This window comes from Hydractinia symbiolongicarpus, chromosome 1 (assembly GCF_029227915.1).
Source record: "Hydractinia symbiolongicarpus strain clone_291-10 chromosome 1, HSymV2.1, whole genome shotgun sequence".
Lineage (NCBI taxonomy): Eukaryota > Metazoa > Cnidaria > Hydrozoa > Anthoathecata > Hydractiniidae > Hydractinia > Hydractinia symbiolongicarpus.
Window position 1 is genome coordinate 18,886,222 of NC_079875.1, and position 15,021 is coordinate 18,901,242.

The following is a 15,021-nucleotide window of genomic DNA, read 5'->3' on the forward strand; positions in this document are numbered from 1 at the left end:
TTTTTTTAGGTCACTGTTACAAGAAAAATTTTCTTTCTGAAGATGCAGGGATGCCAGCCTTAAAACGAAACTCAATAAAAATGAATTTTGTAAAAAATATTAACCACAAGTGCAAAGTTGAACGCGATGATGTGTTTGCAGATTTGCTATATTTTTAAAACTTTATTCAAATGTTTTTTCTTTGGTATCACATCACAAGATCACAAGAACATTCATCCGACAGGGCACCTAACCTCTGACCAGGTCTGGATAAGGAAAGTTGGTTAAAATGCACTTTCATAAAACCGTTCGGATTGTTGCCAATGTCTAAAATTTTTCAATGACAATGGATTAGGTGGTTAGTAAAAGCATGAACAATTTTCTGATTTCTTTGTAGAGGTACTGCAGAACATACCCATCATCACCATCATCATTCTCGGCTTAACGTCCGTTTTCCATGCATAATGAGGTTGACCAGTGTATAAAGGAAAAGAGGAAACTTTGGAAAGAGTGGAAGTCAGGTGGTAGTAAAAATATTTACTTAGAAGCTAAGCGTCATGCTCGTACAGCAGTGTATAAGGCAAAATCAGAAGCAGAGAGATGCAGATTTGCAGATGTGTTAAGAAGGGAAGACCAGCGCAATGAGGTATTCAAGATAGCAAAGCAAATGAAGAAGACTAATCAAGATGTTGTAGATGAGAAGTGTATACATAATGATGAATGTGTTTTGGTTAGCACAGAGGAAGAGAAAAGGGTAGCTTGGAAGAATTATTATCAGGTTGCTCAACACTGAGTTTGATAGGGATGAGGATAATTTGTCTGGTGATGATGATGTAGAAGGGCCAGCTATGCAGATCAAGACAGAATGTGTAGTGGAGATTATTAGGAAAAAGGTTGGCAAGGCTGCAGGAGTATCGGGTATTGTTACAGAGATGGTAAAAGCATCTGGATATATTGGAGTTGAGCTTATTACAAGTCTTGCTAATCAGATTATAAAGGGTGGTGCTATTCCGAGTGAGTGGCAATCGAGTGTAATAGTGAATTGTTTCAAGGGCAAGGGTGATGATGCATTAGAAAGAGGTAACTATAGAGGTTTGAAGTTTGTTGATCAACTAATGAAAGTTATTGAAAGAGTGAGTTACTTAGAGAAAGAATTGATATAGATAAGATGCAATTTGGTTTTGTTCCAGGGCGTGGCACTACAGATGCAATATTTTTACTCAGACAGCTTCAGGAAAAGTATTTAGGAAAGATAAAGAATCTCTATTTTTGCCTTTGTAGATTTAGAGAAAGCTTTTGATAGAGTGCCACGTAAAGTTATTTGGTGGGCTATGAGAAAATTAGGTGTGGATGAGTGGCTAGTTACGATGGTACAGTCTATGTACAGCAATGCTAGAAGTCGTGTCAGGATTAACGATTCACTTAGTGATGAATTTAGTGTAAATGTTGGTGTATACAGGGTTCTGTACTTGTCCTTTGTTGTTTGTTCTAATCTTAAAAGTGCTGTCGATGGAGTTTAGAACAGGTTGTCCATGGGAGTTATTGTTCTCATAGCAGAGTCGATGGAAGAATTAGTTAAAAAGTTTGAAAAGTGGAAGGACTAGAAGAGAAAGGGCTAAGGGTGAACACAGCAAAGTCTAAAGTCATGATTAGTAGCATTGCAGCCAAGTGTGACCTTGTAGTTGGAAAGCGGCCTTGTGGAGTTTGCAGGAAAGGGGTTGGTAGTAACTCAATTTTTTGTCAGGCTTGCAAGCGTACAGAAGAAGTGCAGTGTATTGGTGGAAGGTTAAGAGCTGACATTCAGTTTGTATGCAAGCGCTGCAAAGTTGAGATTATAGAGAATGAAGTATTTCCAGCTTTAATGATGTACAACAGTGGCTCATTAAAGATAGTTGAGAACTTCTGTTACTTAGGTGATTTGTTGGGCAGTGAAGAAGTGTTACTTGCAGGATAGGTTGGTTCTGCTGGGAAAAAGTTTAGAGAGTTACTTCCTTTGTTGACTAGCAGAGTCTTGTCAATTGAGGTAAAAGGTAGGTTGTATGAGGCCTGTGTAAGAAGTGTTATGTTGTACGGTAGTGAGACATGGGCAGTGAAGCAGGAAGATCTTGACCGTTTAGAAAGGAATGATATGAGAATGGTTAGGTGGATGTGTAACACCAGTCTGAGGGACAGAAAGAGTTCAGATGAGCTAAGAAGCAGGCTAAGTATTAGTAGATAAGATGTTGACCAGATAAGAAGATTGAATTGGCTGGGGCACTTGGAAAGAATGGAGGAGGATATTTGGGTAAGAAAGTGTAGAGACTTGATAGTTCCTGGGGCAACCTAAGGACAGACTTGATACAGAGGAAGTTGAGTTTAGATCTAACACAGTCTAGATCAGATTGGAAGAGGGTCATTAATATACCCAACAATTAAAAAAAAATTTATATTGTTTAAGAACTGTAATATAGCTCTTAATCTAGCAAATTTCTGGGGTTTTAAATGTCATTAGGAGGTATGAAACTACTAAAGAAGAAGCCAATAAAAAATCAATAACAGATTCAAAGAGATTCCTTGGCATCGCCCTGAAATAACGTCAATTCTGTCCAGAATTAGCAAAGATGGTGGAGCAGGAGGACTCTTGAAAGTGTCAAAGTGGATACTACAGATTCTATGGCGCTTATAAGCAAAATTCATACAGATTGCAGTCTACAAAACGGTATCAGTGTAGTGGCATATCCAAAAAACAAGTACAAGTGGAAACCAGCAGATTGTGCTTCTTATTTATTTAGAGGGACAGAAAATAATTGTTGCCCTATTGAGCTAGACATGCTACAGTACAGTCCAGATCTAAGCGTACGCGTACGCTTAAGTTTTACACCTTTTTCTCGGAGGCAGTAGTTGTTTGTCTTTTGTTCTTATTAATTATCTTGCGAGTCTTGTAAGTCATTAACTTGCGCGTAATAAACAAAAGATTATTGAAAAAAATAGCTTCTTATAACTGCGCGTTTTTTTAGATCGCATTTTAAAAGTTTAAAAACGAGAAACGGCGATAGAAAAGCTTCGTTATGTCACATTTTAAAAATTTAATAACGAAGAGCGGCGATAGAAATGATTTTTTAAAAAGTTAAAGAACGAAGAACGGCGATAGGAAAGCTTCCTTAGATAGTGTTTTAAGTATTTAAAATGTTATCAACTCTATCAATGTAACACGGCGAGCCATTGTTTGATAGTTTTATAAAATAAAAGATTTGCGCAAAAACTAAATAGACAGCGAGATGCATTGTTTAAATCTTTTAAGAGATTGAGCTGTTGCGCGCTAGAAAAAACAAAGACAATGTTTTTAACAATAAAATGTAGCATGATACTATAAAACGTCAAAAGTTATATTTTTAGCTTTTTTCTTTCTTCGGTATTAAAATTTAATTTGTTTTCGAAATCTTATCGCAAAGGGAAAAGTCCTGAACGTAGGGTTTTTCCGTTTGTGTTGCTAAACGTTGCTTTTTATAAAAAGAACTTTAAAAAGTTTCGCATGTTAAAAAATATGTTTGGACGATAAAGAAATATTACTAAAAATTTTTAAAAGTAGCATTATCTTTTTTTAAAATATGTAGATCATTAAATTTGTTGTTTTTTAAAAGAGCTTGTGTTTTTTAAATATATCGATATTAAAATCGCGTTACTATGATTAGTTTCGTTGTTAAAAAAAATAAAAATTCTTGTTTTTAAACAATGTTTCTTGCTATACTTTTGTTTTTAACATAAAGCAATTATTTTCGCGCAATTTGAAAGGAACTCGCTATCCTATTGTTTTTTTGAATGAAAGCAATTATTTTTGCAAGTTGAGCGTACGCGTACGCTTACATCTGGACTGTACTGTAGCTGATCCATGGAGTATAATGTAAACGACCATTTACCTACAAGAACTGTAGCACTTTCATTTAGAAACAGATCACAAGCCACTGCTTTCTACTTTAAGTACTAAGCTGAACAGTGATTTATCGTGTGGAGAATCCAAAGTATGAGGATACAGATGCTCAAATTTAACTTTATATATAACAATTTCCTAATTCCTTTCTATAGAAAGAACTAATACTTTGGAAAGAACACAAGCAGGGTGCAAACAAAAACGAAAATGAGTGCATGTCAGGATTATCAGAACATTTAAAAAAGGCAAAACACAAAATTAATGATAACAGTACAGTCTGAATGTAATCTACCACGGACGCGAAACTTGCATGAATAGTTACACAGAACAATAACATTGCGATAACTTTTGTTTTTTTAAATAAATAATTGCCACGCTGATAAACAATGACCCCACGTGATCGATTGTTTAATCACAATAGGTTGCAAGATCAATTTTAGCAATCTATTTTGCACAAACTCTTTTGAAATTTTTAATTGCAGTAATTAAATATAAAAGTTATCTCCAAGAAGGATCGTGTGTCCTACGATTATTTTCGCGAGCTCCACGATTTTTATAGCCAATAATTTTTTTTTTCTTTTCAAAAAAGTCTTTCATTAAAGTTAATTTGTTTGTTTCAGGTTTTATCAAGTTAAAAAAGCATATTTGTTGTTTTTGCTTGGTGTATACTTTTTTGTCATGGACGCGGTTGTATTTTTATGAAATGTCATTTGTCGAAAAGTTAAATTTGTCTGCGGCGATATAAATGCTTTTTTAGATTGCATTTTAAAAGTTTAAAAACGAATAGCGGCGATAGAAATGTTTTTAGGATGGCTTTTTAAAAGCTAAAAAACAAATAGCAGCATTTAATATTTGTGAACAATTCTTCTCATATGTTTCTTAAATTAAACGCGCTGGAGTCTTTTTAAGTAATTAAATAAACAAAAAAATTCTCGCGCAATGTATTATAAAACTTTGCGAAAGATTTTTATTATTTAATTACTTCACGCTAATACTTAAAGGAATAGCTTATTAATACATTCACACAATGCATCTCGCTATTACAAGAAATATAATTGCTCCGGTACTTCTTCGCAAGCGCATTGTTTTTTTAACACGCAAATATAAACTCGCAAAACCCTTAAGGGATTTAATTATAACAAAAGACAAACGACTGCCGTCCTCCAATCAAAGGTGTGATATTAGCGTGTATGTGGTAGATTACATTAAGACTGTACCGTAGAAATTTTATATAAGAACAATTATGTATTAAGAAAATTTAAGAAGGCACAGCAATTAAAAAATATAATTTGGGAGAATATTTTATGACAATTTTAAGATTTTTTAAATTGTCTATAGAGTACAGTTTTCGATTAAATATTGAAAGTGATCCGCAAGAATGATAATTTTTTTAGAATTTTTTTTTATTTTTTTTGAAGAATGGGATCACATTACACTTTTAGTGTTTTCAATATTCCTTTACCCCAGTACACTGCAATAGGGCTACTATTTGGCATAAGGAACGCACATAGTGCAAGTTCTAAGTCACGGACAGGAATCTCAAACCATGCAGAAAAAGTTGAATGGCTAGTTGATGGTAATGTTGAAAAATGGAATGGAGTGTTGGCTTTTGCAATTGCCAATGTGTTATCAAAGCAGGCATGTAAATTATTAATTACTGAAGTGTTTTTTTGCTGACGCAAAAAAAAATTTGACTATCTAAAATATCTTAGCAAGAGAGGGCAAAATCTCATGCCAGGGACTTATTTACATTTATATCAGTTATAGTGACTTCTAAAAATGTATTTTAAAGCTGAAACAAAATTAATGTTCTCTTGGCAAGGTATGGGATCTAATTTTTAATCTCTTAAAATAGCATGTCGAAATTAGGGCAACTTGCTCAAACAGAATTCTAATAGGTTTATTGGACTTTATGATATAGGATAAAAATCGTGAAAGTACCATACTTTAACACAGGCATTTGAAGGGAATGGATGTGTTGTTGATATACTCTGTGAAAATGTTGTGCAATGTGGTGAAAATAAGTCAGTAAACAACTAGCCATATAACTAGCCATAAGTGTGATCAGTGATTTATATTGATATTTTATATGATTCACCCAAATTTTTTTATCAATCTTTATTTATTTTCTTTCAACATGCTTTTTTTACTTGTTTTTTGTAGTTCTTAAATTATTGATATATCTCCTATCTTGGTGGCCTCTCTTTTGATTAGTTTTATTATTGGGAGGTCTCCCTCCATTTTAAATTTTAGTTAGTTATTACCTTGTATACTATCTATATATGGAAAATAAATACTGCTACTACTACTACTACTACTTATTTCAGAAGCAATCGTGGTAGTAAAAACAAAGGAGCGGGCGGTAGTGTATGCGTTCTAAAAACAAAACAAACTAAACACTATATCTTTAGAGGGCACAAATAATAAAGAAGGTCAGAAAAAGGAGGTTTAATAGAATTTAATAGAACTTAATTTGTAGCTATCCCTGCCGACTGACTAAGGGAGTGGAGGAAATTATGGGTTAAAGTAATTAAATATCAAACACTGATTTCAACATAAGCTAAATGCTCTTAAGGAAGATTTTTACAAAGCAAATTTGCCACCAAAATATATCCAACCATGCGCAGTTTTTTTTCTTTTGATTTTGCTTTGAAAAATCCCCTTCACTGTCAGAGCTATAGCCAGCTACAGAAACAGTTCCTACTTTTTTAGCATCGAAATATTTCGCCGTAAACTTTTAACTAATAGGAACATAATATTCAGTGTTTACGCTTAGAAAAACTCATTGCTAAAAAGAATTCAATAGCTGTCTGATTTTTAAACCCAAAAGAGTGCTTACATTCACAATGATTCAGTATTTTAATTCGCCACATGTTCTTCCTTTCACGTGAAAATCAAAAAGATATTTTGCACCTAATTCGCCATTTACAATTTGCTCTGTGAAAATACCTCTTAGAACTTAAGTGACGAGAAAAAGCAGGACAAAAAGGTGTATATCTTCTTGTAAAAGAGACATTCGTGTAACTGCAAGATGGTTGCATCACCAGGTAGTGTAAATGATAAGATTTATAGCTTTCCTACATTTCGTTCAAAATAATCGCAAAGTAGATATACGCAAAAAGCAATATAGGCTGTTTTTCAACCAAAAGAAACGAAATATATAAATAAATCTTTTCCTTATCAAGAAAACAGTTTAGTTTACCTAATTCATCAGGCCATCAAGCTAATAAATATATTGCTTCTTTAATACTCAAAACACATCTAGCTTGACCGTGATTTATGTTAGACTTGTTCGGCAATATTCGCAAACTTTCTTTTTTGCCATCGGGTCGCTTGTTATGGCTTCTTTTTAAAACCAAAAGGCTATCCTAGAATCGAAAGGCCTGGAAAATGAAGGTACAGCAGTGACAATATGTTATTTCACTTTAAATAAAGATTGCTTAGAAGACCTTGTTAATCTTACAGACGTCTCTTTTATTAAATTGTTGGATTTACTATGTGATTGCATTGATTGAGAAAGATTTACAATTTTTTATTTAGTTGAACGTATCTTACCCTGCAAATGGCACCCAAAAACTCATCGAAATTGATGATGAGATCAAACTTCGTTACTTCTACGAAAAACGTATGGCTCAAGAATGCTCAGCGGAATGCCTTGGAGATGAATGGAAGGTATTACAATTCTTTTTGCAAAAAAGCCAGGTGCTGTATAGCTTAGTGGTTATAACTATCGCACTTTGTGTGAGGGATACCAGGATTCGATTCCCCTTGACAGCAATTTAATATGAGCGAGGGAGATTGCCGTTGGATGTTGCACAAAGTTGTCTGGTGTGAGGACCCTAATTGGGTCTATATAGCTCAAAATGAGCATTAAATTCTCTAGGACTTTTTATCTACACACAGCTGTTTCATTCTTGCAGTCAGAATGTTATCCTTCGTTGCTCTCAGATGGGGGTACAAAGTGGACTTTTCACGGTCAAACCTTCACAGTAGAAATCTTAAACAAAATTTACAAGCTAAACGTCGTTAAGACGTCGCAAAATGGCAAAAAATAAGTGGTATCCAAAACATATTAAAGATTAAAAAAAAAGAATTCCTTGAAAAATTCAGTATTGTATTTATGAAGGTTTCACCACAAAAACATTACGAAAAAACATTATGCGGCATTTGTACACCATTTCATAATGGCTGCTTAATCTGAATACTGGCCCGTGATTGGTTCAATTAGTATTATGACGTGAATCCGGCTGCAAGAATATGTTGCCCACATTTATTGGCACAAAAACTTTTTGGACACCTGTCTGAAATGTAAATTTAGGCCAAAATGTCTAAAAATGCCTTAAAAATTATCATTTAGGCAAGTAAAGATGATGTAGATGAAATATTAATCTGTCTGAAATTTCCAAAGGGTTTTTTTTAGTCATAATGTAACACATATGTAAAAAAAGTGGCTTTTAGAGCCATATGTCTGCTTAAAACTATTTTATTAAAAAATTCAAAAACAATACTTTAGATCCTGAGGCCTCCAAAAGGTTTTTCAGGCCAAATATGCTTTTAAATAAAAAATCTTTCAGAGTCAATGGTTTAAACATTCCTGGTCTATCATGCCAGTAGAAAGTATATTTATTATATACATTAAAATATTAAACAAAGCAATAATTTTGTTTTTCTTTATAAATTGTATAAAATAGAACCCAATCTTGTGATAAAGCTAAAATTAGATAAAACTAGCTATAAATATCTCAGGGTTCGAATTAGAAAAGTAAAGTTGGTTCGCAAAAATTTCGGCACTCTGTAACGAAGTAAACCACCATCTAGATGTGGCCTGGGAACACCTTAGATCAATTACCATTTTCCTATCGCCGTTCTTAAGTTTTTAAAATGTGATCTAAAGCAGCATTTCTATCGCCGCTTTTCGTTCTTAAGTTCTTAAAATGCGATTTAAAAAGCTTTCTATTGCTGTTCTTCGTTCCTAAATTTTTTTAAATGTGATCTCAAAAAGCATTTCTATCGCTGTTCTTCGTTAAACTTTTAAAATGCGATATAAAAAACCTTTTGATCGCTGTTCTTTGTTCTTAAACTTTTAAATGCGATCTGAAAAAGCATTTCTATCGCCACTTAAAAATATTCGATTCGCAAATTTAATATTTTCTTCACAAAGTGATTTGCGAAAATGGCATTTCGATTTGCGAATTGAGAACTGCTAATTCCAACCCTGCATCTTTGATTTAAATCTTGAGAAAACCCACCAAAGTCTACATTAAATAAAAAAAGAAGTATTTACTTACAGCACAGTCTGAATGTAATCTACTGCGTACATGCTAATATCACACCTTTGCGTGGAGCACGGCAGTCATTTGTCTTTTGTTATAATTTTAAAAAACAATGCGCTCGCGAAGAAATATCGGAGCAAATATATTTTTTTTCTAATAGCGAGATGCATTGTGTAAATGTATTGATAAGCTATTCCCTTAAGTATTAGCGTGAAGTAATTAAATAATAAAAATCTTTCGCGAAGTTTTATAATACATTGCGCGAGAATGTATTGTTGATTTAATTACTTAAAAAAATTCCAGCACGATTAATCTAAGACACATACGAGAAGTATTGTTCACAACTATTAAATGCCGCTTTTCGTTTTTAAACTTTTAAAATGCGATTTAAAAAAACATTTCTATCGCCGCTGTTCGTTTTAAAAATTTTAAAATGCGATCTAAAAAAATATTTCTATCACCGCTTTTCATTTTAAAACTTTTAAAATGCGATCTAAAAAAACATTTCTATCGTCGCTTTTCGCTTATAAACTTTTAAAATCCGATTTAAAAAAACATTTCTATCGTCGCTATTCGTTTTTAAACTTTTAAAATGCGATCTAAAAAAAACATTTCTATCGCCGCTTTTCGTTTTTAAACTTTTAAAATGCAATTAAAATTTTCAAAAGAGTTCACGCAAAATAGATTGCTAAAATTGTTCTTGCAACCTATTGTGGTTAAACAATTGATCACGTGGGGTCATTGTTTATCAGCGAGGCAATTATTTTCTTAAAAAACAAAAGCTATTTTGTGTAACTATTCATGCGAGTTTCGCGTCCGCAGTAGATTACATTCAGACTGTACTGTAGCTACAGGACACGATGCAAACTGCAAAACTGTAAAACCAAAACATGACTACTCTTTACAAAACAATATCAAACAGGAGAAACGAGAATAAAAAAGATACAATCAGTCATGCTTGAAGTTTTACAACCTATAAAACAATTTCTCAAAATCAAGGGTGCTCTAATAGCAAAAAAATAATATCAATATTCCTGCAAAACAAAGTAATTTACTGTTCTGTCCCTTACCTCGTTCTCTGCTAACCTTTAGTTGTCTGGCATATTTAAACATTTTTGAAAAATTCTTGGGTTTCTTGGGTCGAGCAATCAAGTCCAAAGTAGACACCAGGCTGCCGTAATTTTTTGGGGAAAAACCATACCTAACAAAATATTAAATGCCATCTCTGTGAATCACTTATAAGTTAGGGTCTAATTTCTAATACTTTTTATTTCAGTGAAATTGAAATAATACAAAAAGTTCCAATAACGTAAAGAATGATATGAATTTGTGAAAAGTGTCTGCAGTTTCAGATTGTGTTACAATAGCAACAAATAGCTCTGGATTATTAATTGCGATTAACAAAGCACCACTGACATTCTCACCAGCTGCTTTCCCTGCCATTATCATATAGTCAGTTACCGATTCGTTGTCACTTTTAAACAATGTTGTAAGTTGGTTGTATATGGTAATTATTCTCATTTTGCTACTTCCAGCATAAAAATTCCTCATTATTTTGATCGCCTTTCTTCCATCATCTTCATGAATGACTATTGACAAAGAACGTTCATCTAAAAATTGCATGAGTTCAGCAAATGCAAGTTCATTTTTATCTGAATGAATTACTACTAGTTCTAAATAAAGTTTTTTTTTGTTCCTTGACTCTCATTGTTTCCCATATCTCAAATTTTCTTTCGTCCCCATCAAATATGATGGCAATCTAACAGTTTATTATACAACCGTGCTCTTAGTTTTGTTAAATTTTGCCTTCTTTTTATTTTGGCTAAATATAAAGGAAATAAATTTTGTCTGGAAGAAAATTGAATTAGTATATGTAATCGCACGTTTACGAGTGCATTTAGGAAATAATCAAACAAGTATTTATTTTTCTTTTAATTTTCTGAGTTCGTTAGGACGAGGATAAATTTAAAAAGCAAAAAAATTACGAGTTCGATTATTTCCAATTGCATGAGTAAACGTTCGATTACGAGCTAATCACACAATGCACTATTTTTGTTAGGGTAGCACAGGATGTCAATTTCAATGTTTTGATTTTTTTATTACCCGATTTATAATTAGTTTGATTCGTTGTAAAGATATCTTTTTTTGACTTTCATAAAACGCGAGAAAATAAATATTTATGGGTATGAATCCAAAAGCAACAAAAATTATTTTAAACGACAAGTAAACATATACAACAACACAAAATTAAAACTATGAAATATGTTTACTTCATTCCTCCTCTGAGGAAGAATAAATGATCAGTCTTTCTTCTTTCTTTTTTGGTTCGTGGGAAGTGGTTGTCAATGAAACATTTGTGCAGTTATTAAATAATATATTTTTTAAATTATCGGCGCTCCTTAAAGAGTGCAGTTAAGATTCTAGAGTGCAATTAAGAAATAATTGCACTCCGCAGAGTGCAGTTACGATATAATTTGCACTGTAGTAGAAGCGCCAAACAAGAAAAAATAGGTCATCGTGTGATTAATTTAAATAAAGTTTTTGTTAAACCAAGTTCTACCTGCCAATGTAATAACCGCCCAGCAAATTTTCATTGCAGAAAAACATCTTTGAATCACTCTGTGCATGGACAAGTTTGTTCTGACCGTATAAAACGTAACAAAATTTATTTGAGCATGTGAATCTTAATACATAGGCTCAAACAGATCAGAAGGCACTGTATGTGTTTCTCTTTTAACTAAAAGTATTAATATTTAATGACAGGTTATAAATTTTAGTGAAAACTACAGTTATCCTATTATTGCTTTTTAGGGTTATGTTGTTCGGATTGCTGGTGGAAATGACAAGCAAGGATTTCCAATGAAACAGGGTGTTATGACTAATGGTCGTGTTAGACTGCTCCTTTCAAAAGGTCATTCTTGCTACCGTCCAAGGCGAACTGGAGAACGCAAGAGGAAGTCAGTAAGAGGGTGCATTGTTGATAGCAACTTGAGCGTCTTAAATTTAGTTGTTTTAAAAAAAGGCGAGAATGATATACCCGGTTTGACGGATCGTGTTGTTCCAAGGCGTTTGGGACCAAAGCGAGTTGGTAAAATCAGAAAGCTTTTTAATTTAACTAAGGAAGACGACGTGAGACAATACATCATACGCCGACCAATTGCTCCAAAGGAAGACAAGCCAGCACCAAAGAAGCCGAAAACCAAAGCTCCAAAGATTCAAAGATTGGTAACACCACAACGTTTACAAAGAAAAAGACGTGTGTTGGCTCTAAAGCGTGACCGTGTTAACACTGCCAAACAAGAAGCTGCTGTGTATGCTAAGTTGTTGGCCAAGCGACACAAGGAAGCAAAGGAAAAGAGACATCAAGAGCACATGCGGAGAAGAATGTCCAGCCTTAGAGAAAGTAAAAGTCATTAGAAATATATCTTAGACTTCAAATCGTTTTTTTTTTTAATACAGTGCAGACTTCCCTTAAGCTTTTCTCGATCCTAACATCTCTATACTATGAACCAAAAATCTTATCAGGTTTATCAGCCCTCGTAAGTTTTTCCCATATTAAGTGACTCTTCACGTTTGAAGGGGAAAAGTTCACGATTAGTGTTAATTTTAAAATCCAGACCTTTATGAGTGCGAATTATTTATAATTTAGTATTTTTTACACATTTGCAAAACCTACGGTGACCAAGAAGGGAAATGTATGTTCTAGCGCAGTCGCGTGCGCACGTCACGGCAATCCACAGCAACCCCCGTCCAGTCAACGGCAAGTCCCTAAAAAAGTAGAATAAAAGATCCCAAAATAATTCTAGCGCAATTTTCCTAAAAATCAACGCACATCAAAGTACACAGCAAATGAGTAAGGGGAATTTCCCCAAGTGAAATAACCGCGTTAGTTTTGACCGCTATGAAATCCTCCGACAATGTAAAAATTCTATATAATAAAGTGAGAATGGAATCAAAAACTGTCGAACAATTACGTGATATTGCAAAGGGTCGTGGATTAACAGGGTATTATAGACTACGTAAAGCTGAATTAATTGCCTTATTGGAGGACGTACCACAGAGGCCATCCAGATGGACTGGACAACGAAAGCCTGTAAGACCTGTAACCATACTACCAACGCCGGAAGGGCCATGGATATATTTGAGACCCAAGAGATGTCGAAAAATCGATCGATCGTGAAATCCAAGATGCAGGAATGGTATAACTGGCTGGTTGATGCAATCCTAAAGCCTATAAAAGAAGAGGTCATGGTTAATTATGCAAATTTCAAACGCAGGGTGATGGAGCTCTATCGCAGGCTAGCAAATACAAGACCTACACTGCATGATGAAGTTGAACAGAAGGCTAACGAGGACTATCTGCATGAACAACCGGGGCAAGATTTCACGCCTCAGGAGCATAAACATGCTCTTCACAGGACCTTCCGGAGTTTCCGAATTCCCGGTATAGGAGATGCTGACGTTGACGGGTATATCGGGATGGTGCGACCCAATGTGAAAACCTTAGTTGAGGGTCAGGTGCAAGATACGGGGTCGGCGATGGAACAGATGTCGCTTTGAATACATTGCAGGAATGTTACGGCTAACAAGGGGCTCATCGTATATACAACCACCTAAATGGATAGCTTCGAAAAAGGCAATTATTAATCCTAAAAACGAGGATGAGGAGTGCTTCAAATGGAGCATCATCGCTAGCCTACATCATACGGAGATTGAAAGAGATCCACAGAGAATCAGTAAGCTGAAGCCCTATGTAGACCTCTACAATTGGCATGGTATAGAATTTCCGACAAGTATTAAGGATATATCAAAGTTCGAGGCTAATAATCCCAACATTGCGGTGAACGTCCTGTATATAGATGGAAAGAGATTCAATATCCTACGTCGATCAATTCATAACGGGTGTGGCAAGCAGGTGAATCTACTGTACATCACCGATGGGAAGAAGAATCACTATACAGCCATCAAAAGCCTCTCACGGCTCCTAGATATTGAGACCTCAAAAAATACTGCAAAAATGCACTTTTGCCTGAACTGCCTCCAGGCATTCCCCATAATCGAGTCGAGGCATAAGCATTATAAGTACTGCACCAATCACGAGGCAGTTAAAATTACGATGCCAACGGAGGCCGTAAAATGACTATACTACAGAGATAGTCAGCAACATTTCAAGCTGCCCTTTGCCATTTATGCAGACTTTGAGAGTCTACTAGTCCCGGTAGAGGATACAAGAGGCAAAAAGACCAAGAAGTTAAGCAAGCATGTACCATCTGGATGGTGCACGTATAGTACCTTTGCGTATGGGGATGTACCGGATCCCCTAACAGTTTATAGGGGTAAGGACTGCGTCACCCGTTTCGTGAACCACCTAGAGGATGAGGTAAAGAGGTTATATAATACATACCCACAACAGGACATGAAGCCCCTAACAATGGTCCTAAAAAGGGAACATAACGAGACATCGAAATGCCATATCTGCATGAAGCCGTTCGATGACGGCAAGAATAACCGCAAAGTTCGGGACCATTGCCACTATACCGGGCTTTATAGAGGTGCAGCAAATAATAGCTGTAGTCTCAAATATAAGATACCCAGCCATATTCCCATCATATTCCACAATCTCTCGGGATACGACGCACACCTGTTCCGAGAACTGTGCGAGAAGTACAACATGCAGAACATTGGGTGTATTGTGGAGAATACCGAGAAGTACATCAGTTTCAACGCCAAAATTAAGGTACTCCTTGGAGGTATGGGGTATGGTGATGGCAAGAAGTATAAGAAGATTGAAATTAGGTTCATCAATAGCTGTCGATTTATGGCATCATCACCGGACAAATTGGCAAGCAACCTCAACGATGA

The 15,021-nt window shown here is 34.8% G+C and overlaps 2 protein-coding genes across 4 annotated transcripts in view; one reads left to right on the plus strand and one right to left on the minus strand.

The window, feature by feature from the left end:
- LOC130645113 (gamma-tubulin complex component 4-like) overlaps positions 1–7,112 on the minus strand; it is a 30,037-nt gene extending 22,925 nt beyond the window's left edge. The window contains exon 1 of one of the 3 annotated variants that reach the window (XR_008982682.1): positions 6,726–6,930. The gene's annotated coding sequence lies outside the window, so the exon portion shown is untranslated. Of the gene's footprint in view, positions 1–6,725; positions 6,931–7,088 lie in introns of those variants that run through there. The other 2 variants (XM_057450999.1, XM_057450991.1) reach the window with 2 other exon arrangements.
- A 14-nt stretch (positions 7,113–7,126) lies between these two features.
- On the plus strand, positions 7,127–12,597 carry LOC130645131 (40S ribosomal protein S6-like). Its single transcript, XM_057451014.1, has 3 exons — positions 7,127–7,282; positions 7,427–7,558; positions 11,971–12,597. Exons 1-3 carry the CDS (start codon positions 7,277–7,279, stop codon positions 12,574–12,576), a joined length of 744 nt encoding a protein of 247 aa, XP_057306997.1. The 5' UTR covers positions 7,127–7,276; the 3' UTR covers positions 12,577–12,597.
- Positions 12,598–15,021: the final 2,424 nt, after the last annotated feature.

Excerpts from the sequence above, each read along its gene's own strand:
- LOC130645131 (XM_057451014.1), top strand. Across the intron at positions 7,559-11,970 it reads GCCTTGGAGATGAATGGAAG|GGTTATGTTGTTCGGATTGC; the intron begins GTATTACAATTC and ends ATTGCTTTTTAG.